A 26,862-nucleotide genomic window follows, 5' to 3' on the forward strand; every position below is an offset into this window, starting at 1 on the left:
AGAAATAACTGTAGGAAATATTTAAAATTCAAGGGCAGTAGAATCTAATAATTAGGGAAGGCACAGCATAATGTGGCTTTGTACTCCACATATATATTAGGTGCAGTGCCCACATACCTGGGCCTTTTTCGCACCACCCCTGGGGCACACCGAAAATAATTCCTTGCAGCAGCTGCGATCTCTGTGTCCGTAGTACTTGGAAATGCCCTTCGAACGCAGGCTGAAAGAAGTTCGTACAACTTAACTAACTAGGAAGATATATCCACAGGAACACAGTATAACAGTGAAGTGCAGTGCATTGAATAATTAAAGGATTTCAAAAATTAACCGTACCAGTTAGAAGACGTGATATTAGGATCTCCTTGAACACTCTCTTATTCGCATTATGTCCGGAGTTGCAAACCCAAGGCTCACGAGTCTTTTCAATACGTTCCTGGTGCACTCGGCGCTGCTGGAGCCCCCTGATGTCCAGAGCTGACAAACCTGCACAGTAGAACGGCAGTTCAAATAGCTTCCATAAAACATGTAGTGTGAGCGTACAAATACTCTGAAGTTAGTTTCATCTGTCAGGCTTCTCTCAATTGCGTGAAGGCGAAGCTCATCTTTAACGGGTAAAATATCAAAAGACTCCACATGTGATACGTCATCAGGTTGCATGTGCTGTTGCAGCATGCTGCGTATTTGTCGAGTTTCCCGACCGAGCTTCTTGGTGTCATCAGATAGAGCTTCCATCTTTTGGAGTAGCCGTCAGAGCATCCCCGAAAAGTTATATGCCACATCAGGCGTATGTGTTTCTTTGTTTCGTACTACGATACTCACGGCGGTTGACCTTGTTGGAATCCAGCTTGCGTGTTGAGGAACCTGCGATTCGATTTGCATGCCACGTAAAAATCATGATGTGTACGAATATAATTGTGTAGCGAACAGTAATGCATTTCGAATGATATGCTAACCATGTTCATCTTCACTGGCTTGCCTCTTCTTCCCTGAAGTGCATGCACCGCTTGTGCAATATACTTCACTGTCATCAGTGCCTGAAATATTGAAAAAATTCAAATTGCAAAAAAATGATATAATGTGGAAAAAGTAATATAACGCAAAGAAACATTCACGCACTCCCCGAGGCAGGTATGCTGAGAGGTAGAGAAATTTCTCTAATCGAAGTGTAGAAGTAATACTTAAGTCATGTACAGTGTTTAGCAAGGGAATAGAGTGAGCAATATAGCAAGGCCTCCACTCACCAGAGCGCATACTCCCACTTCTGCTCTGGCCTGCAGCACTGTTTGGTGTACCGCAAGCTTGTGACGACACAGGTTGAACTAGGAGCCCGAAGCTCTACAACAAGAACATGACTTGAGTAAGCCTGCTGAAATGTAGAGATAAATGCATACCATCCGACTCATCATCACCATGCAGGTCGGTCATGTACTCTGCTTCTTCGGCTTATTTGAGTGCACTTTCATAATCTGTAATAACTTAAGCTAGGTTGCACAAAGCAGTTAGATGAATTAGCAAAAACTGGCTGCAAATGGTCACCTCCAGTAAAGATCACCCTGCAGCTGAAGGTTTTCCATGTGTTTTCAGGTCTTTGTTTTTCAATTGCCCTTTTCATTCGCATAAGTCCATATGCCGGCCACAATACAGACTTTCTGTCCTTGGACACCCACGTTCTTGGTACTATTTCTATTGAGTTTTCGCCCAAGAAGTGTACGGCAGCGGAGTCTAGACTAGTTCCGCCCCAAAGTGGCCGCTCATTTTACCTGCAGGAAATGTATCAAATGAGAAACAACGTAATTGTGGTCAAAAGATTAATTGCCCGTTAAACAACCACCACAGAACAATGCGAAGCATGCAAGTTGTGTGTTTATCAATCATGCAATATCAGTTTTGCTGCGTACCTGCAATTCGTTTGCTAGAATAAAGAACGGAATTGCTACATTCACAAACAACCTCCACAACGACATTCCTAGATTACAAATCGCGTTGTGGTGATGTCCGTGGACCAGTTACCTAACCACATCTTAAGTGAAGGGATAGAAAGCGAGCAATACAACATACCCTTATGAAAATGAAGTTTTCCTGTCTATTGACATCATTTGGACATTATTTGGCCTCTTTGGTATTTCTATAGACTTTGACTTCCTATAGACAATAGTCCAAACGATGGCTATAGCCTATCATTGGCCTTCGTTTTTCCCAAATGTCTATAGACAGTAGTCTAAAGGAATTCTATACATTTTCTTTAGCCTTCCTTTATCCTTAGTTATCAGAAGACAGCAGCAAATATAAACTCAAAAGGGTGACATCGTATTTAATCGTTATATCATTGGCCTGTTTGGGAAATCTGATACAGGCAGCAAAATGAGACTCTGTTAGACTGTTCATACATATTGGTAATTAGCTGTGTGATTAGCACCCTGTGTGATATTCTCGGACAAGTATATGATGACACAATACAGAAATGCACACATGGACACCGCATGATACAATGTAAAAAATACATGACAGATACTTCTAACTACACGTGCAAATTAAAAATGTTCAGATAAAAAAAAATATGATCTCAGCACAGGCCACACCCATGGGACGATACGTAGTCTCCCATTGATACAAGAATAAGATGTGCTTATGAAAGGAGGACGTGGAATCACCACATACAGGGAAGATGGGGCAGGCAGCAAACAACAAAAAAGTGACTATTAGGGTGCTTATGTAGTGAGCAATGTTCCATGAAATAAATTACTATAAGACACCGCCATGATACAATGTAAAAAATACATGACAGATACTTCTAACTACACGTGCAAATTAAAAATGTTCAAATTGGAAAAATATGATCTCAGCACAGGCCACACCCATGGGACAATACGTAGTCTCCCATTGATACAAGAATGAGATGTGCATATGAAAGGAGGACGTGGAATCACCACACACAGGGAAGATGGGGCAGGCAGCAAACAACAAAAAAGTGACTATTCAGGGTGCTTATGTAGTGAGCAATGTTCCATGAAATAAATTACTATAAGACACCGCATGATACAATGTAAAAAATACATGACAGATACTTCTAACTACACGTGCAAATTAAAAATGTTCAAATTGGAAAAATATGATCTCAGCACAGGCCACACCCATGGGACAATACGTAGTCTCCCATTGATACAAGAATGAGATGTGCATATGAAAGGAGGACGTGGAATCACCACACACAGGGAAGATGGGGCAGGCAGCAAACAACAAAAAAGTGACTATTAGGGTGCTTATGTAGTGAGCAATGTTCCATGAAATAAATTACTATAAGACACCGCCATGATACAATGTAAAAAATACATGACAGATACTTCTAACTACACGTGCAAATTAAAAATGTTCAAATTGGAAAAATATGATCTCAGCACAGGCCACACCCATGGGACAATACGTAGTCTCCCATTGATACAAGAATGAGATGTGCATATGAAAGGAGGACGTGGAATCACCACACACAGGGAAGATGGGGCAGGCAGCAAACAACAAAAAAGTGACTATTCAGGGTGCTTATGTAGTGAGCAATGTTCCATGAAATAAATTACTATAAGACACCGCATGATACAATGTAAAAAATACATGACAGATACTTCTAACTACACGTGCAAATTAAAAATGTTCAAATTGGAAAAATATGATCTCAGCACAGGCCACACCCATGGGACAATACGTAGTCTCCCATTGATACAAGAATGAGATGTGCATATGAAAGGAGGACGTGGAATCACCACACACAGGGAAGATGGGGCAGGCAGCAAACAACAAAAAAGTGACTATTAGGGTGCTTATGTAGTGAGCAATGTTCCATGAAATAAATTACTATAAGACACCGCATGATACAATGTAAAAATACATGACAGATACTTCTAACTACACGTGCAAATTAAAAATGTTCAAATTGGAAAAATATGATCTCAGCACAGGCCACACCCATGGGACAATACGTAGTCTCCCATTGATACAAGAATGAGATGTGCATATGAAAGGAGGACGTGGAATCACCACACACAGGGAAGATGGGGCAGGCAGCAAACAACAAAAAAGTGACTATTCAGGGTGCTTATGTAGTGAGCAATGTTCCATGAAATAAATTACTATAAGACACCGCATGATACAATGTAAAAAATACATGACAGATACTTCTAACTACACGTGCAAATTAAAAATGTTCAAATTGGAAAAATATGATCTCAGCACAGGCCACACCCATGGGACAATACGTAGTCTCCCATTGATACAAGAATGAGATGTGCATATGAAAGGAGGACGTGGAATCACCACACACAGGGAAGATGGGGCAGGCAGCAAACAACAAAAAAGTGACTATTCAGGGTGCTTATGTAGTGAGCAATGTTCCATGAAATAAATTACTATAAGACACCGCATGATACAATGTAAAAAATACATGACAGATACTTCTAACTACACGTGCAAATTAAAAATGTTCAAATTGGAAAAATATGATCTCAGCACAGGCCACACCCATGGGACAATACGTAGTCTCCCATTGATACAAGAATGAGATGTGCATATGAAAGGAGGACGTGGAATCACCACATACAGGGAAGATGGGGCAGGCAGCAAACAACAAAAAAGTGACTATTCAGGGTGCTTATGTAGTGAGCAATGTTCCATGAAATAAATTACTATAAGACACCGCATGATACAATGTAAAAAATACATGACAGATACTTCTAACTACACGTGCAAATTAAAAATGTTCAAATTGGAAAAATATGATCTCAGCACAGGCCACACCCATGGGACAATACGTAGTCTCCCATTGATACAAGAATGAGATGTGCATATGAAAGGAGGACGTGGAATCACCACACACAGGGAAGATGGGGCAGGCAGCAAACAACAAAAAAGTGACTATTCAGGGTGCTTATGTAGTGAGCAATGTTCCATGAAATAAATTACTATAAGACACCACATGATACAATGTAAAAAAATACATGACAGGTGCTTCTAACTACACGTGCAAATTAAAAATGTTGCAATTGGAAAAATATGATCTCAGCACAGGCCACACCCATGGGACGATACGTAGCCGCCCATCGATACAAGAATAAGATGTGCTTATGAAAGGAGGACGTGGAATCACCACACACAGGGAAGATGGGGCAGGCAGCATCATCATGCGTGACGTCATGCGTGACGTCACCGGTAGTCTCGTGTGGGCCACCGGCTGCTTTTTCGGCACGCGGTTTGTAACTTCTTCGTGTCGCATGCATGACCAGTCGTCTGCTTCCTCGATTTCATTCTAAAATATGCGCCAGCGGTAAAAGCAAAACCTACAGAAACCCGTACACGAGGAATACGGGTGAGGAGAAGCACAGTGTTGCTGGACTGCTTTTCCGTGGAGGAGCGCCTAATCACTCAAAGGAAAATATCCATTTTCTAATCATCTGGGCCACTTGGGGATGAGAAATTGTATCCACTGAAATATCATACGGTACGGATTGATGTCGCACTGTTACCCCAACACGTTTTTTGTGCGGAGTCTCCCTTTAAAAAGGTTATTGACAGAGCTGTGTACCAACACTTCCTAGCTTTCAGTGCTGCGGTCTATATTTTGAGCAAACATAGCCCAGTTGAAATGCCTGATGTTGCAGGATCACTACTGTATTCATTTGCTGCCAAAGGATGTTCAGTTTACGGAAAGGAAATTTGTCCTGAATTTTCACAGTTTAATACACATAGTCGATTATGTCCGCAGATTTGGTGCTCTTGACACATTTTCATGCTTTCCCTTTGAGAACTACTTGAAAGATCTGAAGCATGTGGTTCGCTCTCCACACAAGCCCCTCACAGGTAGTTAATCGAATGATGAGAGAGTTCTGTTTTAAGCAGCATGATTCCAAACATATTACACTGAAATGGGAGCATGACGAAGGACTATTGAGTGCAGCAGCTGACGGTGCTAAACAGTGAAAACGGATTGACCTGCCATGCTTCTGCGTATGTACAAACTCCGATGCTGACTGCACAGTACAGCTCAGGAATGGAACCATCGTTGTACTGAGAAATATTTGAGAGCACAGCGGAATAATCGTTATTTTGGGTAGCACTTTCAAGAGTCTTTCCGACTTTTATAAGACACCAGTGGCTTCCTCTTCGCTAGGCATACACATTGCTAGTGAGTTGTGCGATACATTAGTGTTGGGATGTTGATTGCGTCACATGTAAAGTTGTTCGCTTCCCAATCAGGAAAGGTTTCCTTGTGATACCTTTACTTCACACTGCATCAGATCAAAGTATGTGCATATATTTGACTTGTGCGTTGTAACTGACGTTTTTTACCTGATGTTGTAGTTCAATTCATTCAATTGAGTTTTTCAATTGAGTTCAGTACCAGTTGCAAGGTGACCAAGGTGGTTGCATGCTGTTGTAGAGGTCACTTTGAACGTATGATTTTCATGAAACTTTGCCCTCATTAGCCTGCTTAAAGGTCAGCTATGCCGATATCTCAAATAGTCGAAACGGTTGTGATATTCTGAAAGCCCACATCCAGCTCTCCCCAAAATACACCTTCATTCTCTCAGTTCGGTACAGTACCATGTCAAAAAAATAGGTAATTCATTCCGAAACACACATGGGCGCAGCAATTTTTATGACGTAGATGCGCCCGAACGGGCATTGTGACGTGTACGCGCCTTCGTACTTGTCAGTGGATTTCCGCTACGGCTTCTCGCGGCTTCACGTATCTGTGCTTGAAGATGGCGGACAGCCGGGTTCCACCGTTCCGCGATAAGTAAACAGTGCAGCAGCTGCGAACTCATTCGCGAACCAACCTCTGTGCGATGTTGTGACTGGAATTCGTCGTTTGTGTTTTGTGAGCACGTACAATTTGTATCGAGTCGCGTCTGCGTTAGCCCCTTTACAGCACTTGCCCATTGTAGAGACTGACGTTTCGACAGCCGTGTTAGCAAGAAAATGCCGACAGCGTTTCATTCCTGCAGGAAAAAATTGTGCTATGTATTTGAGAAACCGCATACTGCTATGGGACAAGTTTTACGTACGATTTATCAATGTGCAACAGCGTCGACGATGGTATGTAATGACGAGAGACGTAAAACGAAATACAAACACATTTTAAACTTTTTGTGGGATTCTGTGCGTTTTCCGGAAGCTTTCTTTGAATCACGCACTCCCATGTCACGCTGCGTTGTGTGGTACGCTACAAACTACTGCATTTTATGTCTAACATCTGGATTTTGTTTGTAATGAACACCGTCGCACAAAAACATGCACACGAAAGCTCCAGTAGCCATGTGGTTGCACACTATGCAGACGCAAAAGAAGTACCAGAGCACATATTGCCACTTAGAAATGTGGTGTCTGAAGAGTTAGGGCATAGCATAGATCCTAGAAATCAGGTGCACCTTATCCTTCTGTAGAGTGCTCTTTCAATTCACAACTCAGCCCATGGGGTGTAAAAGTATTAAAGGCAATTATGTGACTTGTCGTCGTGGGTGACATCACTGGCCAGCCTCGGGATTAATTCCGTGCTCAGGAATTATTGTACAAAGCACTTTGTATGTAGGACGTGATAAGCAATATGTAAGTTGCAACCTTGTCTGCAGCATTCTCGATTGCCGCTTACCTTTACAGTTCGAGACGCGTTACCAAACCATTTGCAAAGGGCACTCTTACAGGGGCCGTGTAACTTCAGTTTTTAGTATAAAATTTATAAAAAATATAAGTATACAATATGTAATATGAAATTTATATAAAATCACAAATAACATTTATAAAAAAAATTATAAAAAAATAAAAAGGCTTCATGGAAGCAATCCGTTAGCATACCCATTGCACATGAAGCACAATTATATATGCTTGGACATCATCTAATTAATCTTCTGAACCATATGTGTGGCTGCATACGAAATTTTTTATGCGCATCCTCTACCTTCCTATTCCTACATGTGCACACGAATAACAGTGCATATATGTGAAGTGGCAAAAAGCAACGATAGACTCTACCATCATTGTGCCCCTTTAACTTTTCCACATTTATGTCTGGTGAACAGGGAATATCTCACTAGAAAAGAAGACATTTGTGCATTGTTTGGCAACCAAATAAATATATTTATTTACATTTTCCATAAATCAACAATGTTGTGACCTGGTGCAAATATTAATGTCAACAAGTAAAGTACTTACAAATTATTCCTATGTGGTCAAATGCAGATATGACAATTCTGTTTTTGTACCTCAGCACAGTACAGTTTCAAAATTAACAAACTGCACAGCATCAGCAGTCTTAAAGTATCTGAAGAGGGGAATCACATAAAGCTCCAATAATAGACTGTGCAAACAAAGCTAAAAAAAAACAAAGTACTTCAAGAAAAATCTGAATAATCGGTTGCCGTTGTGATATGTACTACTATGCACAGTTCATGAATGGAACATGTTACCTCATTGCATTGCCTCCATGTGAGCACTAGAACAGGCAGCTTTTTAGGTCGCTCTTTCCGTGTTTTTCTATTGTCTTTTTTTTGTTTTCTGTTTTTGCATTAGCAAGCATGGCCATAGTGAATGACAAGCAACCAAGGACAGGATGAGACATCTACAATGCGACTGCTAGCTCTAAACTGATATATTTATTAGCAGACTCTGGAATATACACACATATGCTGCTAAGAAAATGACAATTTAACCAATAGAATAACAGACAAGACAAAGGGTTATATATCTTCCCCTCTCCTCATTCTATTTCACAGGCAGCCCTAGTATCATTCTGAGTGTGTCCGTGCGTTCCCTTTGAGATAACGTATCTCTGACAGAAGCATATCCGACAGCGGACTGCTTACGGATGCAACTATCTTGGATTTCTCTAACCACTTGTTATTTAACCGCTGCCTTAAGCTGTGTGTTCTGGAAATTTAGGCAGCATCCAGAGTCCCTGCAATGTGTTGCCATGTTTCTCGAGGGCCTGTGTTTCACTATGGCTCTCAGATACAAACTACCCCATTTTAACACAGTAGAAAACACAGATTTGTAAATAGCATCTGTTGATTGCACTGTATATACCCCCCACATAAAGGATCATAGTGGATACTACATCTTGTGCGATAATGTCAGGAACACAAAAAATATAGATTTTAAACCACTCTTACGTCGTAGTAGTAGTATTTGTGTGAAGCTGCGCAATTCCTGTCCTGCAAATAATTTAAACCATATGTTTCATCTGCCAGCGTGATGATCCCCTCAAAAGCAATTCACACTTGGCGGGAACTACCGGTTCTGAAACCTATCCCTGACATGTGTAGCCATCAGGGAGGAAACCCAAGGGCTGCGGTGGAAAAGACACACACACACGGGCTATGTTCTCTCTGTGTATCAGCTGCTCTGGCTAGGTTTCTATTCACGCTTAATGGCCGTAGCAGTAATGCATGAAGACCACTGCTAAGTTGTGTTGAGAAACACCACTTTACGTTTGCCATGTCTAAATGAAACGTACCTGACCTGATCCAAATTAACCGTTCTGAGTCTGGAACACACAAAGAGAAAAACGCAACACACGCCACAACATTAACAGATAGCAAATGAGCTGTAGCGAGCTCCACCTTGGGACAAAGTCAACAAGTGATTTACCAAAAGTCAATGAGCGCCTGAAATGTAACATCTCCAGTGGCGTAGCCCGACCTCAAAGTTAGGGGGGGCTCGATACGAAAACTCCCCCCCCCCCGCTGATCCTGTGTCGACAACACACACATACTTGTGCACACTTCAAACTGAGGATTAAAAAAGGGAACGAAAATAGTTGATTTAGACGTTCACAGTACAATTACATGTATAGGCTGTCATGACCAATGAAGTGGTGTCACGAGATTGGAAGTATTTTGAAAAGCTCATACTTTGAAAACCATTCAAGAATGCTTCTTAGATAGACGCCATGAACTGCTAGAACTTTTGCGATAGTCACACTGGTCCCCCCCCCCCCCATATATTATGTTCTCGGATTTGCACGATTTGTGTGGGTCGGTCCGTGGCAGGTAGGGGGGGCTCAAGCCCCCCCTAGCCCCCTCGTGGCTACACCACTGAACATCTCTGACTGGTAGCAGGATGGCCCACGTTCAATTGCTGGTGCTAGCACTGACTGGCTTTTTCATGAATTATTTGTTGGAAGTTTCGATGTGCTTGAGAACCATTCGTCAACCATTGTATCCTCATGAGGTGATGAGGGTTTGTCATCCCAAAGAGACTCCCTTTCTGGCATGTGTCCTTATGGATGCTCATCACTGCAGAAAAAAAGAAAGAAAGAAAGGAAAAGCATTTAATGACAAGAAATGGATAGTCGCATTTACTGCATAATGATTGTGCACAACAGAAAGAATACTTTTGCACAGAAGGCTGTACTTCTTGATGTCTAACATCAAGTTACAAAATTCCAGAATATATGACATGTTGTAAGGTAGAGAATAAGTAGAGTTATTGAGTTGAGTTGAGGGGGCAGTTGTACCCCCTTTTTATTATATTATATATGATTATATAATTATCTTTATGTCTGTACCACCCCTCGCTCTCTACATTACAACATGTTTTATATATTCTGGGATTTTGTAACTTCATGTTAGACATTAACAAGAGCAGCCTTGTGCACGAAAGTCTCGTCTCATTAAAATTTAGATGCTCTCAACAGTCTTCTTTCTGTTGTGAATCTCTATCGCAGCATACCTGCACATTGCTGTTCTACGTACTGTGACTTTGCAGTAAGAGTATGGACTTTGGGTAAAAAGACTACACAGCACAGCTCAGGTATTTTTGCCTATCGAACAGTATGTATGTATGCAGTATGCACACAGTATTTGTGCACCGGACCCACTAAAAATGTAGTGAATGTGGCATTGCCCACGGTAATGCACCAAGTTGAACACAATTATTGTAGAATCCAGGTATTTTAGCTTACATGTCAAGCCAGTACCACACCAGTATCCAGTGTGAAGTTGTGACAAATAAATAGTTTCCATTTTTCTTAGCTCTCAGAAAACAGACAGTGAATTAATAAGAGTAGACAATGTTAACATGAATTCTGGGCTATTCTTCAGTTGAAGATTCACAGATAGTAAAGGCACCTTCCTCAATGGACGTTGATGACACTGAAAATTCTAAAATGTTATCAGAGGCGACATCAGCTTCGGTGTGTCAAAGGATTGTATGTCCAACAGTAATCCAGCTAACAGTAACAAAAATGTGCAAAAGACAAATTAACTGAACTAATGTAACGTACCTTCTATATCAGACAGTAAAGCTTGTAACACCCCATCCACAGGAACCAGTGTCCAGACACAAAAGTGCTTGAACTGGGAGATAGCAGCTAATCGGAATGGCGATCTTTGTTTTCCACCCTGGAAGCACAGGTTGTAACTTTGAGGGCAGATTTAAAAGTGGTGTCAAAATGTCTGCATGCGAGTGCACATGAAAAGTTGAACATAGATGAATACTCAAATTATAACATCACATTGTCATACCTGTTGGTGGAGGTGGACTGCAACTAACGTGTCAGCAATTTCTTCATGACCAGATGCAAGCCAGATCATGCTTCATTTCCGCCTTCAGCGTGCACCTGTGATAATTCAGAAGTTAGATTATCAATAGTACTATTGTGTTGTTAATCGTGGTTATATCAGAGTAAGCGCAGTAGGACAGCTGCACAATCGATTCATTAAGCTTGCTATTTTTTTATATCTGAACCTCGACTTACCATTTTTTGCTCTCGTTTTTTGCCTTGATCCTCCGTGGCACGTTCAAAATGTTATGCGTCGGGCACCTCAGATTTTCATCAGACGATTTCGTGCCGAGATTCCAAATTGCCTCTGGAGTCGCGCGTAACCTATGATAACATTCGTGGACGAAATCCTTGCAGTGGAAATTAGCAGGCACCACTCTCAGCCAAGAGCTTCGCACTGCTTGGTCTTTTGGTAGCTTATAATAGGTAACACTTGAATGCACCGATGAATTGTTCTAACAGCGTAGCACTCTCGCAACTTCGACAACTTCGCCGTGGCATATTTACGAATCATATCGCTCCAGCCCATAAAAGGCAAGGTCAGCACAAGGAAGTGCACTTTCCAAACGACGCTGTGCCAAAAAAAAAACATTCACATGCTTTGTTTCCGGCTTAGCAACAACATAACAGCTGTTCGCTTATGTACGATGCACAGAGGAGGAAACGAAAGAAGCCAAGCAGCCAAGCCAAGAGTCCATGCCAAGCCAAAGACAGATAAACCGAGAGCAGTGACGTCGGTGCGCCCGTGCGCAGGGTTTGCCGACGGTCTGACGGCCGGGCGTGGGAACTAAAAAAAAACTGTTTTCTAAAAAACTACGAACAGTTGGAGCAAGATATATCGCACACATATTCAGTGTTCGGTAATGAACACACAGCGCGAGTATCGCTCAGTTCTGCGGCACTTCAAAATCGGCATATGTGACCTTTAACGCCGGCAGACTTTGAACGAATTGTTTATACTCATATCTTCATTGTTTTGCATTGCAATGTATACTGCTTATAGGTACAGGTATGTGCTTGTGAGTTTCAATAAAACATCAGAAGAAGTTGTGTGTACTGTAATTACTAAGGAAGCTAGAAACATGTTCAGTTTTCCTGTATTTTCCTTGACCCTGCACGACGTAAATTTCATCAACTGGAACTGACTGGTAATTTTGTTTCTAAGTTTGAACAAGTGAGTCTGGGCAAAAGGATAACAAATGGCACAAAACATGTGACATTGATTTTACAGTTCTGACTGCACTGAGTACACCAATCAGCTTGCCTGCATTTATGCTATTTATTACATATTCTCCGCGAATTCTCCGGAAACATTTCCAATTTAGTGCTAGTGCGCACTCATCCAGCATAGCCAGACACAGGACCGGTAGACTAGCTGAATGAGAGCATGATGAACTTCATTTTTCTTACTAGTCGCTTCGCAATGCCAGCAGAAAAGAAAAAGACAAAGATACAAGTTCTTCATACCAAAACAAATATAGATGCCAAAACCCACAGTAAAATGATGTGGGTTACATGTGGTATCAACGTTATTTCTATATTTGTGTGTAGCATGTTGGGTTATGAAGTGAAATCTGCATTGAAACAATGCTGTCTCCCCCACGTTTCCAGTTACGCAAAATGTCATTATGATAATCAACGCTGTTTTAACGTGCAACTCTCAACTGTTGCACTATTGCTGTTGAATTTGCGTTGTGTTGATGCACTACAGTTCGCAGTGTTGAAGCATGAGGTACAGTCTGCGTGAAATTAGCGTTCACTTTTTGCGTTTCACATAGTTCAACGATATTCAACGTTGATTTTGCATTCTGTCAACCATCTGTGTTGACTGGGAATGGACTTAAAATAACCTTACAGGGCCAAACTAGCCTAAAGTGTCCCAAACTTACCAAAACTACCTGATCTATCCCGACGCAGATTGCAATCAATCCCCCTCCGTGCTAGATGATGAGACGATTTTGAAGCAGTTTATGTTTAACGGTAAATTATTAAGCGGTGATCTCTAGTGAAGCAGTTTATTTTAGGAGATTTATTTTAACCGTATATTTTTAAGCGGTTTATTCTTGCTTATTCTTAATATTCGGGTGACCCCCGAACAGACAGGCCTCTGCTGTGCTTTTGCAGCTTGGTCCCGCACAACCCCCATGCTGAGCCGGTAACATTCCCTTCCCTTCCCTACGCTTCCCTTCCAGCTGACGTAATCTTCAAAATGGCGTCGAGATGATGCTGGCTGGCCGTCCCGTGACGAAACTTATGTAGGAACACGTGAAAAACACGTCACCCGATGCACCGCCCAGAAGGCGGCAAAAGATCGGAGAATGGCCAAATTCTCCCTATAAACGTCTCTGGCGTTGGAATAGACAGGGGTGACACAAACCCGATATTGTTGTAACTACCCTCAAGCGGGTGCTTTTGGCAAAACTGCCATCTTGTCCTGGACGCACGTCATAGAAAACGTCATTTTGAGGTCATGTAACTTTGTTTACATGTCGTTTTGCCGCTTACCGACATATTTTCGTCGTCATAACGCCAAGAGATGAACGTATTTTGCCAGCGTAAACTATGCGGTGCTTCTTCCGCAACATCGTAGCCGATTTCTCCTTAGTTTAGGTACATCGCATCGGCTAAGTCAGTCTTAACGCGCCGTCGTCATCACATCTTTGGAGGTCGCCAAAAGTACGAGGCCTTATGTGCAAAATTGCGCGTTTTACTGCTAGATTATCGGATAAAAATAATTACCATGATCGAAAGACATCCAAAACGTTGTGCAGAAACAACAACAAACTGTTTGGCCGCCGATCACGGGCGCCGCCATCTTTAAGGTCACGTGTGCCTTGACGTTTGCTGTGACGTGCGACCAGGTCCTGTCCAGGATGCATTGCACTCGCGCAGCACGCTTTCGCCTACGGAGCAATGCACTGGATGCCACCCCTTTGTATGTGACTCTCATTTTTTCAATGAGTCGTTTTGCCGTCGCTTTGCGCATGCGCTCTGGCTACCATCTCGCCTTGCCTAGAAAGCAAAATAAACCACTATTCTCGCCGCGTTGAGCGGTTGTTGTGCGTTGTGCCCACGACCTACTCTACACTAGAGGCCTGGACATCATCAAAGCTCCCAGCACCGGGGTAGTAGTTCTGGCAATTGCAGCTTCGCTATGGTATTTGGCGTTAACTAGCTTTATTTGTTGCCACTTGATTTGCCGAAACTGCGGCAATGTATGGTGGGCCGTATTGACAACGATTAAGATGTACGGAAGAGGGTAGCGCGTGCTTAGCAACAGCCTGTGTAACAGACGAACGACGGTGGCAATGGTGATAATAGTGTACATATCATTTCCTCTCCCCAATAGTGTTACTATTGGATTGAATTGGATTGAGGTTTTACTGGCGCATGAGCAACTAAATGTTACTATTGCTGCCAATGCTACGCAGCGGCCACTATTGTAACTAACCCTTGGCCTAGCTCTCCCATAGTGCAGGTGCCATTTGGCGCAATTTGTCCATGTCTCTAGTACACAGGCGGTCGTATTGTGCCGCTGTGCGATGAGTTGCCCGGTTGAGCGTTGAGTTGCTTTTTCGTGTACTTCCTCATCCGTGTGTGTGTATTTTCTGTTCTCGTCATACTAAAGGAATATGATTCTTACAAGTCGACTCTGCGTCTCTCTTTCATGCGTATTTTTGTATAGTTCGGAGAGTGCTGCATGGGCACAATATCTACGAAGCCTTGTGCCACATACAATCATGCAAAGTACGCGTAGTAGAACGGAAGAAAATCAACGAATAGGCGGAGAAATGCTAAGCGAAGAGCCTCAGCCACAACGGTAGTGGATAAATACACTTGCTATTTGTGTGGATCTTCCGCCACACAGTGTGGAAAATATTTTTTTATTCCGTGTTAGCGCCGCGAAGCACCTGTGGCTATGGGCGCCGCACAGACGTGGACGGATGGAGATAGGACAGCAGGAAGGAGTGGGGGACAGGGGGTTAGTATGCGTCATAGGCGGACTGTAAAGGAATTTCACATTAATTCTGAAACACGCAACACGTTCCCTGTAAACAGGCAGTTGTTTGTTGGATCCCATTCAAGCATTCTCCATTATTTTTAAAATAAATAGATAACTGATGCATGTATGCACCAACATTTCTGCACCGGAAATAAAACGCTGCAAGAGCACTGATGCGAGCGACTTGGTTTGGATCAAACGTAGACATGACGCGGAAAGAAGACAGGACGCCACACAGACAACTGATTTGTTTGCTTTGTGAGGTGTACATTGCGAGTTAACGCAAACATCTCCTATACCCGGTGTGTGCTCCCCATATGGTCGCAAATGCAACCGTGCAACTTGTCAACTTTGGAAGTTTTTAATGCGTTAGCATTAGTCGTGTCAGAATGGAAAAAAGCTGTACACAGTATGGGTTTGAATGTGTGTTTGTGTATGTGGTGTCTGTGTATCAGATGGTAAGAGACACGAACATGGATGGTATGGACATGTAAACGGGGGGTATGAGAGGGTAAATGTAAATGGAGGTGCATAATATGAAATTGAAGTAGTTGAAGGTTATTAAAGGGGCCGTAAACAGGCCACTAAACATTTCTGAAATAATGATACCCCATGAAAGAACCCAGCTCATAATACCCAAATATACATTTCGTTCGGCTCGTGCCAGCTCATTGACCCGTATAACTGCTTTCAAAGATGAGTAACCAGCGAGCCTCTCTCCACAACGCATTCGTCACATGGCTACGTAGCGTTTTGCCGTCCAATCGGGGGGCCGAGCTACGCACATGACGCTTCAAATTACCAGCCAATAAACATACTTCGTTATCAGCTGTGAGCCGGAGCGCTCAGCTTGTTTGTGTGAAACGATGTTTCGCGATCCGTGGTTCCGAAATTCAACGTCATGACATCTTCAACATCTCCGGCTGGCGCAAACGTCAACAGCTGGGCTGCTATCACATGACGCGATTCGAACCCGGGTTCCTCCCAGTCACGACGTGACAGTTCTAGCACGCTATCCACTGTACCACGCGAGCTGGTGACGCGATGCCGCGTGGCTCAAACCAAAGTACGGCAGCCCAGTTGTCGGAACCATTCGAAGATGACGAAGATGTTCCATAGTGCACCTATGTGCACCTACCTAAGATTCCGGAACTGTAGTCCCGGATATTCGTTCGCGCTCGTGGTGTGCTGCGTGCTACTGCCCAGAAAACGTAGTGCGCGTATGACACCTAAATTAAACGCATTTCTTTCTCAGTTTGAGGCTGTAACTGTTTAGATTTTGAATAGAAGAGGATTCACGTTCATCTAGTCCAATTCCGCATTTGAAATGAAATCGTACGTGGAACACTCAATCGTAATTGGTGGGGAAAGCGCAACGTCAAAATGACGTAAAGTTAGAGCGCGGGGCGGAGCTAAAATGCGAAAGAGTGCAGTGAATATTTCATCCGTATGCAAGCGCCTTTTGTTTTTGAGCGTTAGTAATTGCAAGGAGTTTTCACTGCCTAAGTTCCAATAATATAACACAAAGAAATGTGCACCTTTTGTTCCTGTTTACGGCCCCTTTAAGAGTAAGACGTAGGAGTAATTAAAGGTAATTAAAGGCTTGAGTTTAAACGTAATCAATGTAAGAGATATGGAATTAAGAGAAAGATTAAATGAAATTAAAGGTTACCGAAGGTAACCCCAGGGTTCCGGAGGTAGTTAAATTTAATTAAAGGTAATTAGCGTCAACTAAAGGAAAATTGAGAGTAATTAAAGGAAATTAAAAGGAAAGGGAGGAAAGTTACCTCTGCTAACGTGCAGTTACTTCAGTAATTAAAGGCATATTGAAAGTAACTGAGGCTAATTAATGGTTTAATCAAATGGACTTACATATAGTAAGTGAAAGTGTCGAACCGGAAGTCAAGTATAGCCCCGAGGTGGACAACTGGACGTCAGCTTAGACCGGAACCGGATACCGGAAGTCAAGTACAGACGGTGTACAACCGGAATTCCGGTTTACACAGGAAGTGGATACTCGGAAAGCAAGTATGCACCGGAAAAGGCGCTTAATCCTAATGCATTTCTCTCTCATTTACCGCTAAATCGACACTGAATTTTTAATCCGGAATTGTGTTGGAAAACGTGGGGAGACGTCCCACCCCAGGCTGTATTGTCCAACCTATTTCATTACACACAATTGTTATGGTGACAAAAAAAAAGAAGAAACCTAGCACATGTCATAAAAATTCATTTAGCGGTAAATGCGAGAGAAATGCATTAGCATTCAGCCCCTTTTCCGGTCTATACTTGACTTTCGAGTATCCATGTTGGTCTAAACCCGACTTCCGGTTGTTTACTTCTGGTCTAACATGACTTCTGTTTCGACACTTGCAATCACTATATGTAAGTCCATTTAATTAACCTTTGACAAGCGTCTATTACTTTGAAGTACCGTTTAATTACCTAAGGTAACCACAAATTATCTAAGATAATCTTGAATTTTATTTCATGTCTTTTAAGTACATTTACTTGCTTTAATTACTCTCAATTTCCCTTTAATTGACGTTAATTATATTTAATTACCTCCGGAAACCTGATGTTACCTTTGGTACTCTAATTTCATTTAATCTTTCTCTTAATTATATATTTCTGACATTTATTACCTTTAAACTCAACTATCTTGCTTTAATTACCTCTTATTCCCTTGAATTACCCTTACATGTTACTCTTAATTGCCTCCAGCTAATTTTATATGATTTACCTTCACTTAGATTTACCCTCTTACCTCTCCATTAGATCTCCAGTTATTTATACCTTGCCTCAGTGTGGCTTCACCATCTCATACACCACACACACAGATTTTTGCACTTTGACACTCCTAATACTCACGCATTAAAAGAATCCGCGCATGATGTGCGCGGCGGAACGAGCCGCGTCGCATGGCGCTTTCCTAACTCCTGCGCTATCCATTGCGCTACAAACCAGAAGAGCGACTATTCATCCACCTATCCACAGCGCATGCCCAGACGGGCGGATTCTTTCTTCTCCGCAGACGCAATCGTATTGTCTCAGGTGGACCCAAGAGCTATCGCTGTTGGTGAAATGCCGCGAAGCATTCGCGTTTTTTGTTGTTTCATTGCCCTTGCAACCCGCTACTGCTGAAGACATGGTTCATCGATATCGATAATCTGTAAAACCTCTGTCTGACCAACAATAACAAAATACTATCATCCATGTCAGCTTGGGAACTACATCCGACGAGCCCCATATATATAGCCAGTCGGAGCCTCAGGCTAGTGAACTCAATTACAAGCATTTATGGCTTATGCGTTTTATTTTAGTGGTGCGAGTACAGAAGGTAACGTATCATTCTCCAACGTCTGTGACAGAAATACGTAGAACGTGGAAGGACCTTGGAGAACAACCTCATAACGTTGTCTGTACTCCACTGAATAAAAGAAAGAGATAGAGAGGAACAGAGAGAATAATGGTGAGCGGCTTTTATTGTCCATTAACATCAATGGTAATGAAAAAGTTTGAGTCCTAATTTCAACAAATTAGTAAGGCGAATGATAACACTTCGTTGGCTGTCATCCGTTTCATCGGCTGTCCACAACCACGCTCCTGTATTTTTGTGCGCACGGAATCTTACGGGGCCATTATTTCCGCCAACGCAACCTGGGGTCATCTTTTCCGGGACCAAATTTTCCGCGACCATCTCTCATGTAATAGAGTATACAGAGTGTTTTTTATTCATTAGAATTTTTTTATTAAAAAATTGGCAGAGCAGAACATATGCGTTTTTAGCAGGTGGGTTGTACGGCCGGGCAGACATCCTGAAGGACAGAGTATGCAACTGCTCGACGACTAATTAGTTAAAATTCATTAATTAACTGATTAATTACATGTTGTCGGGGAAATGCGGGATAGCAGAATTGGAGACAGTCATTATTCAAATCCATCGGCCTTATTAAACGCTTAGAAGCGAGCGTACTTCGAGATATAAATTGCAAAATTTCCCTAATGCAAATGAGCCGTAACTAGAACTATGCGATTTTTGAGCGGAGAAAGAGCGACAGGCAATCAAGGTGAGAGGGCACGTGCTTTGGAGCGATACCCAAGCAGCAAAATGTACTGAAAGTCGGGTGCAATAGGGGTGGACGGGTAGGTGGAAGGCCTTGAACAGACTCGTGAAACTAAGGAACATCGATAAGACACATGCCGTCCACCCCTATTGCACTCGACTTTCAGTACATTGTGCTGCTTGGGATGGAGCTGAATGGAATAGGCACTAATCTGTTCGCCAGATACACCGCTCTCCGACCAAGATAAGGTCAAGGTCGCGTCGTTTCTGCGTTCGAAAAGCGCGTAGTTCTTGAACATGAGAGAACTGATGTTCTGAGGCTGGAACAACATAGAAGGGACAATCACATACAAGGCCTCAAGTTGCCTAAGAAATTAACGATGAAAGATGAAAGTCACTGAAAAGATTAGCCAGCTGTAGGACTCGAACCCACTTTTTTGCACACTCATACAATACAATGTAAGAGTGAAAGGAGGATGAGTGAGAGAGAGTGACTGGTTTGTCCCTTCAGATGACGCACCCTGGAAGTCGCTGAGAAGGCGTGTTAGATTTGCTCAATTGGTAGAGCCCTGGACCGGTAATCCAGAAGATGTGGGTTCGAGTCCTACAGCTGGCTAACCTTTTAAGTGACTTTCATCTTTCAGCGTAGTTCTTGTTTCGGCTCATCTGCATAGCGAAATTTGACATTTTATATCTCAAAATACGTTTGCTTCACATGGTGTTTTATAAGGACGGTGGATTTGCATAATGACTGGCTCCACTTCTGCTATCTCGCACTTCCCTGAAAACATCTAATTAATAAGTTAATTAATGAATTATACCTAATTAGTCGTTCAGTAGTTGCATCCGTTCTTCTGGACAGGATATTCGCAAGGCCGTGTAACACACCTGCTAAAACGGCATCTGTTTTGCTATAGTAGTCCTTTTTATTAAAAAAATGTAACGAACAAAAAATATACGTGTATATTGGCCAGACGGGCAGGTGCCTAAATATCATACTTAGAGAACTGTCCCAGAGCATGAAAAGCGTACCGTCGGGTACTTTGGCGTACCACTGTGATAGGTGTGGTTGTCTTCCTGATTTTCGGGGCTGTCCTAGGGAGAGCGCGAACCAGATCACTTGGGAGATCATCGAAACCCATCACATTAAACAGGAGGAGGGGGGGGGATTAGTTGGAAATGATTCCGTCTCCCGCGTATGTTATTGGTAATGCCATATGGCTTTGTATCATCCACAGAATCTTTTGCATCCCGAACTTCAAAACTGAGGGTATTGTCACAAACAATACATAATCTATTGATCTTTCAGCTGTTACAATTCACGTTTTTGCTTGCCACTTCGCGAGAGCTACAATAAAAAACGTCTACCAGGTCGCGCGCTTTCCCGGCTTAGAGCAACATCGCATATGTCGTTAATAAGTAATAGAGTAGCACTTCTAGTTGCCAACTGTACGAGGGCTACGATAAAAACATTTTTCTGAGAGATACCATTGGGGACTCCCCATTGCGAAATGCAGCGTGTTTCTAGTGACAAATCACAGTGAGCGAATTGTCGGTCTTCGTCCATCATGTCAAGGTCACACACGCAAACAATAGTAAGCCACCATTCCAACAGAAATGTCATCAATACCTGTGCATCAACACACAGGAGAGTGCTACGCCGCTGCTGTGTTGCAAACGTAAATCCGTTTTAAATTATTACATTTTGATTTTTTTTTATTCCGTGTTAGCACCGCGAAACAACTGTGGCTGTGAGCAGTGTACAAAAGCCTGGACAGATAGAGACTGGACAGCAGGAAGGAGCCGATGATAGGGGTTTAGTATGGGTCCTGGGCAATCTTCAGGGGGAATTGTGCCAACGTTCGTCTGCAATGTTAGCCTGAAAGCACAGGGAAAATGTCAGGTAGCATAGACGGGAGTAAGATCTAACCTCAGTCTTCAGCACGACTTTGGGAGCCACCAACGAGCTGATTTTACCAACGCGGCGCTGGTGATGTAGGGTTCACTGGTATGTTTCTATCCATATGTAAATTATTTATCAATGGTTTCCGGAACTTCCATTATAGAGCTTCAGGAAACCAAAGAATCATCATTGGTGAAACCTATGTTTCCTCTCACTGATGCAGCTAATTAAGCAATTTTAACCGAGCCAATCCATGCTTATTTGTGCAGTCACGTTAATTGAATTAAGAGAGTACAACTGACTTTTTGAGACATAACCTTGATTATGCGTATTAAATTAAATAAGTAGTAAGTGCACGGGGAAATGGGAATTGAATGGAGTAAACTGCTGAGATGTTGAGTGAAACGGGAATAAGTGCGTGGATTTTGTCCTACGGTTTTCAGAGTGCACAGAGGGGAAGAACAAGCGGTAACTTGAAAGAATACCCAGCTTACCCAGAGAGCCAGTGGGTGCAACAACGTCGCCGCATAGTTACGCCTATAGTAGACACTGAGAGCGAGAAAATGTACTGAACCATACTTTTATTGCAGCATTGGCGAGCAGAAGATACTGGGAATCGCTATAGCACTTCTCGGTGTTCCACCGATCCTTCTGCTCGACGAGCCCATTTCTGACGTTGACCCCGTGTCACGAATACAGATCATGCGTATTCTCCAAGTTCTGAAGAGCAGCCGGACCATGTCAATAATAATTTCGTCTCACGGGTAAGATGCCCACTTCGTGTTATATTTGCGTATGATAGCGACAACACTAACACATTTCCTCTCAGGATCAGGCACTGCGAGCACCTTTGCGACCGCGTCGCACTCCTTGTAGGTGGAAAGATCGAAGCGATGGGAAACGCTTTGCAGTTGAACGAAAAGTATGGTCGTTGCTACACGATCACCATCAAGACACTGGCAGCACAGCGCAATGACATCTACTATCACAACAGGATATGTAGGGCAATGAAAGAAGAATTCCACCAGTGTGCCCTCAGTCACAATTACAAGGTATACGAGTTGATTCTTCCCCACTTTTCTTCCGTTTTGTCACCCTACACGCCCATTGTTACACCAGGTGGCGCAAATACAACCTCACCATATATAGTAGATTGTTCTTTGCGTCTAAGAGTCGAAAATAGATACCGTGTAGAGACTTGATGACATCCACCACACGTTGCACGAGCACAACGATGGATTTGCGAATGTCTCTGGAGATATCGATATATGCACATGTTCATGCAAGGTCCGTACGAGGCAGCACTGCGGTTGGGTAAGTTTGTAATGAACAGCGTTCCTCTGCATTTTACTCTCACGTACGACTGATCGATACGAACCAGTTGAACGCTTCCAGAATATATACCTTGTTCCACGTACATATGTCCACATAAAACCAAGCGAGAGATTGGTAGGGATTTCTCCAGCACCCCCACATCCCAATACCACCCGACGAAGCTGCAGCACCCCGCCTCCATACATGACAAAAAGGATAAAAAGTATACGAAAAGCGAGCAGATATGGGTGTCACAACCAGGGCACGGAGCCGTTATTTTTTTGGGTTCGGTTCATTCAACCGATATTAATCGGTTCAAACCGGTTTACGTCTGCTGTGCTAATCAGTGTACCACATGTCCATGAGGGGTAATATCAGGTTCCGGTGATGGCTTGGTCCTCCTTGCTTCCTCTTACTCGCTCGCCTACACACTTCATAGATACAAAGAACCAGGGAGTTCACAGCAGATCACACTTTACTGTACCGAAAATAATTAATTAATGAATTAATTAATAATTCGGGGCTTCACGTCGCGAGACTACTGTACCGAAAAGTAGATGGGTAATGGACTGGGCCTAATGGACCTGGTCCTTAAATTGAACTACTTCGAGTTCAATGGCGAATACTACCTACAAGTACACGGTACAAGTATGGGCACACCTGTTGCACCCACGTACGCAAATATCTTAATGGGGTTCCTAGAAAACGAAGTTCTTAGCCCCCTCGCATTAAAACCCACTAAGTACCTTCGATACATTGATGATATACTTATAATATGGGAACACGGGAACATGAAGTTCAAAAGTCCGTAGATCTACTGAACACCGCGCATAGCACTATAAAGTTCACATCACAACACTCAACTCACTCAATCAACTTTCTCGACACCACAATATCACTAGACAACGACAACCTCACCACAACCCTGCACAAAAAGCCAACTGACAAACAACAATACCTTCACTTTAAGAGTCGCCACCCGCGTCACTGCAATGTTGGAGTGGAATTCCTAATGGGCAGAGTGTAAGATTGCGCAGAATTTGTTGAAACAACGCAGATTATGCTGAGAAGCTTGACGAACCCTGCAGCACACTTGCCCAAAGGGACTATCCAGACTCCCTCCTAACCGACCGAATTCAGTCGCAAGGCACTCACACTCAATCGAAACGAGGTTCTGGAACACCGAAAAGATCCTGACGCGTGCCTAATAAGCTTCATCACAAGATATTCCCACGCGCTTCCAAACATCAACGCCATTCTACGGAAGCACGAGCCCCTCCTCTAAAGCAGTCACCGACTTAGCAATATATTCACCCATCCAATACAGGTGACTCCCCACCCCCACCCCCCATACCGACGCGCAAAAAACCTAGCAGACTCCCTGCTCAATGCCAAAATCAGCAAAACGAACACCCAGTACACTGGAACACGCCCCTGCCACCTCCCTAGCTGCAAAACATGCAAGCACGTTCAACACAATAACTCCATCACAAGCACTGCGAGCAATTACACCCACCCTGTTAACCACGCATTCACATGCACAAGCTCCAATGTCATATACTGCATTGAATGCGGCGACTGCTCTATGCAATACATTGCTGAAATCGGCCAACAAATGAACAACCGCCTTACCGGACATAGAACCGACACGTCCAACAAACTCCCCGAAGCAGTCGCCGAACACTTTAACGTTCCTGGTCAAAATTTTGACAATATTAAACTATACATTCTAGAAACCGGGTTCAGGTCCACACGTGACAGACGTGATAGGGAGTCTTATCTCATATACAAGTTCAGCGCTCTTCACCCGTTCGGTATCAATAAATCACAAGGAACCCAAGAAACACTTCACAAATAAAATATGCTCAGACCTTTTCCCTTCTATCCCCTATATCATCTGTTATGTTTTGTGTGGCCACTGCTTTTTGCTTTCTTTATTGCATGCCACAACTTTGTATTACGAATATAGATCTTATAAAAAAAACGCTTTGCTCCCTCTGGAATTTTCCCCACGTAACCACTAACCTCCTTATCTTTCGGAATGTTGCCAATTCCTGCCCGTTGTGCCGTTTCGTCCCCGTGTTCGTGAACCTCCCATTTCTGTAACCGGTCTGGAGCCAAGGTCACTTCACTCACATAATCCCCTCCACACTCTAACAAAGCTCCGGCCGTAGAAGCCCGTACGGACCCTTTCTTCCCTCCGGGATATTGACCCACAATTCGCATGAACCTTTAACACGTCACACCTAACCCTTTAAATGCCATGCCAATGATGAGGACGGTGCCCAGAAGAAGAACAGTCTCTGTTCCAAATATCGGGAGCTCCTGTCCTGAGGCAACTACTTTTGTATCGAAAAGTGGTCGGAAAATGGCGTACAGCATACCAGTGAACTCCATTGCAAAAGGCCAATGCCTAAAGAAAAAAAGAGATGCAAGCGGTCACGTGGTGGACAGGAGTATCTCAAAGAACCATGCGCAGGCCGGCACGCTGCTCGTCGTTGAAAAGAGGATGAGAGGCTGCTTCTGTGTGTCCTTCCACCATGCTCTGGACCGCACGCCAACCTCTTTCCCGTGGTCGCTAGAGGTCTACGTGGCTTGTGGATGTCACTGTGAACTATTAAAATTTACGTCACCTTCACACTGCGACGCTGAATGAAAGGAAACAGCTGAGGCAACAATGCAAAGTGTAGCTGTCGTGTAGCCTCGAGTCACAAAAATGTACAAGGATGTCGTGAACCTTTTGTAGGTAAGGCTGTAGGAGATGTATGAACTCACCACTTATTGGTTTATCAATTTGTCCGCTCTATGAATTCGGCAAGATTCCGAGCGATGCAGGGAGCTGGTGCGCGGCAGTCGAGTGAGAAGGTATTGGCGTTTTTACTGTCTGGCGAGCCGGTTACCGCATCATATTTTTTCGGTTCAGTTCCGGTTCGTTCAGCGGGAGGTAAAAAATGTTTACGGTTCGGTTTGGCAAAAAATAACTTTTTTTTTTGCGGTTTTCGGTTACGGTTTAGTTCCGGTTTCTACCCTCACAACACCAACCACACGGGATCGCTCCAAGATGAAAATCCTTGGAAAGTTCTCGGTCATCTAGATTCCTTATTTCTATGTTCGTTCGTGTTTTCTGTGAGACAGACGATCGATATTCGGAAGCTCTAGTGCTACTATAGTGATATTATTTTATTTTCTATAATACTTCAGTGTCATTGTGCATATTTGTGCACGCGGTTTGCAGACGCTTGAACTGTTCCCAGATAGTCAACACGAATACAATAAGGCGCTTTTTCTCTTTTCAGGGCATACTATGCTTCCGCGTAGGAAAAACCTACAATGACTGGAATGAGATCTTCTACAAGATGGTGGATATTCAACAAAAGCTCGAGTTTAAGGATTTTCTCATCAGTGACATCACACTGGAACACATATTTGTTGGGCTGGCACGGAAGCAGATCCTGGCTACAGCAAACCGCGTGTACCTTAGTACTAGTCAGTAGCGTAATGAAGAATAAAAACCGCTGTACTGGTACCCATGGTTACAATTGCTCTCCATTATATAGTATCATGATTGGCTGGTTGGTGTAAAAACGAAAACTATGGAGATGTTGACCTAACTCTACATTGGGACGGCTACTTATGACTCGTAGTCCCATGACTCCCCAGCACTACACGAACAGAGTCCATAAACTGCGTAAGTGAATGCAACGTACTGCGTAGGCATGTGATCTGCTGGGATTGGTTGAACAAAAAAAAAAAAGAAAAAGCAGCTAAGTAATTTTGTGTATACAGACTAAAAAGGTATTAGCGTTTCGTCCCCAACAAAATTTGCCAAAATGCATGTCACAAGATTTTATAACTTGACATAAGCACAACAAGATAAACACACCCCTTTCATTTCTACTTATAGAATTCACGCTCAGCGATTCGATAACAACGAAACACACCGCGTGTCGAGTTCATCAAATGGCTGTGAATCCTGGTAAATTAGCGTTCCCAAAACAAGGATTTCTCATTGTCTACATTCAACTAGATTG

At 43.0% G+C, this 26,862-nt stretch overlaps 1 protein-coding gene and 1 long non-coding RNA gene across 4 annotated transcripts in view; one reads left to right on the forward strand and one right to left on the reverse strand.

Moving 5' to 3' along the window:
• Positions 1–26,357, forward strand: part of LOC135391463 (phospholipid-transporting ATPase ABCA3-like) — a 288,004-nt gene extending 261,647 nt beyond the window's left edge. For all 3 annotated transcript variants that reach the window (XM_064621719.1, XM_064621720.1, XM_064621721.1), the window contains 3 exons: positions 22,108–22,281; positions 22,347–22,569; positions 26,128–26,357. In XM_064621719.1, the coding sequence (XP_064477789.1) occupies positions 22,108–22,281; positions 22,347–22,569; positions 26,128–26,325 (595 nt within the window). In that variant the 3' untranslated portion in view covers positions 26,326–26,357. The remainder of the gene's footprint in view (positions 1–22,107; positions 22,282–22,346; positions 22,570–26,127) is intronic.
• LOC135393056 (uncharacterized) lies at positions 10,135–11,904 on the reverse strand. The gene is made up of 4 exons (XR_010422412.1): positions 11,741–11,904; positions 11,508–11,602; positions 11,267–11,384; positions 10,135–10,277 (listed from the first exon to the last, which is right to left on the reverse strand). It is a non-coding gene; the product is annotated as an uncharacterized LOC135393056 (long non-coding RNA).
• Positions 26,358–26,862: the final 505 nt, after the last annotated feature.

The sequence above is a fragment of the Ornithodoros turicata genome, chromosome 4 (genome assembly GCF_037126465.1).
Source record: "Ornithodoros turicata isolate Travis chromosome 4, ASM3712646v1, whole genome shotgun sequence".
Taxonomy (NCBI): domain Eukaryota; kingdom Metazoa; phylum Arthropoda; class Arachnida; order Ixodida; family Argasidae; genus Ornithodoros; species Ornithodoros turicata.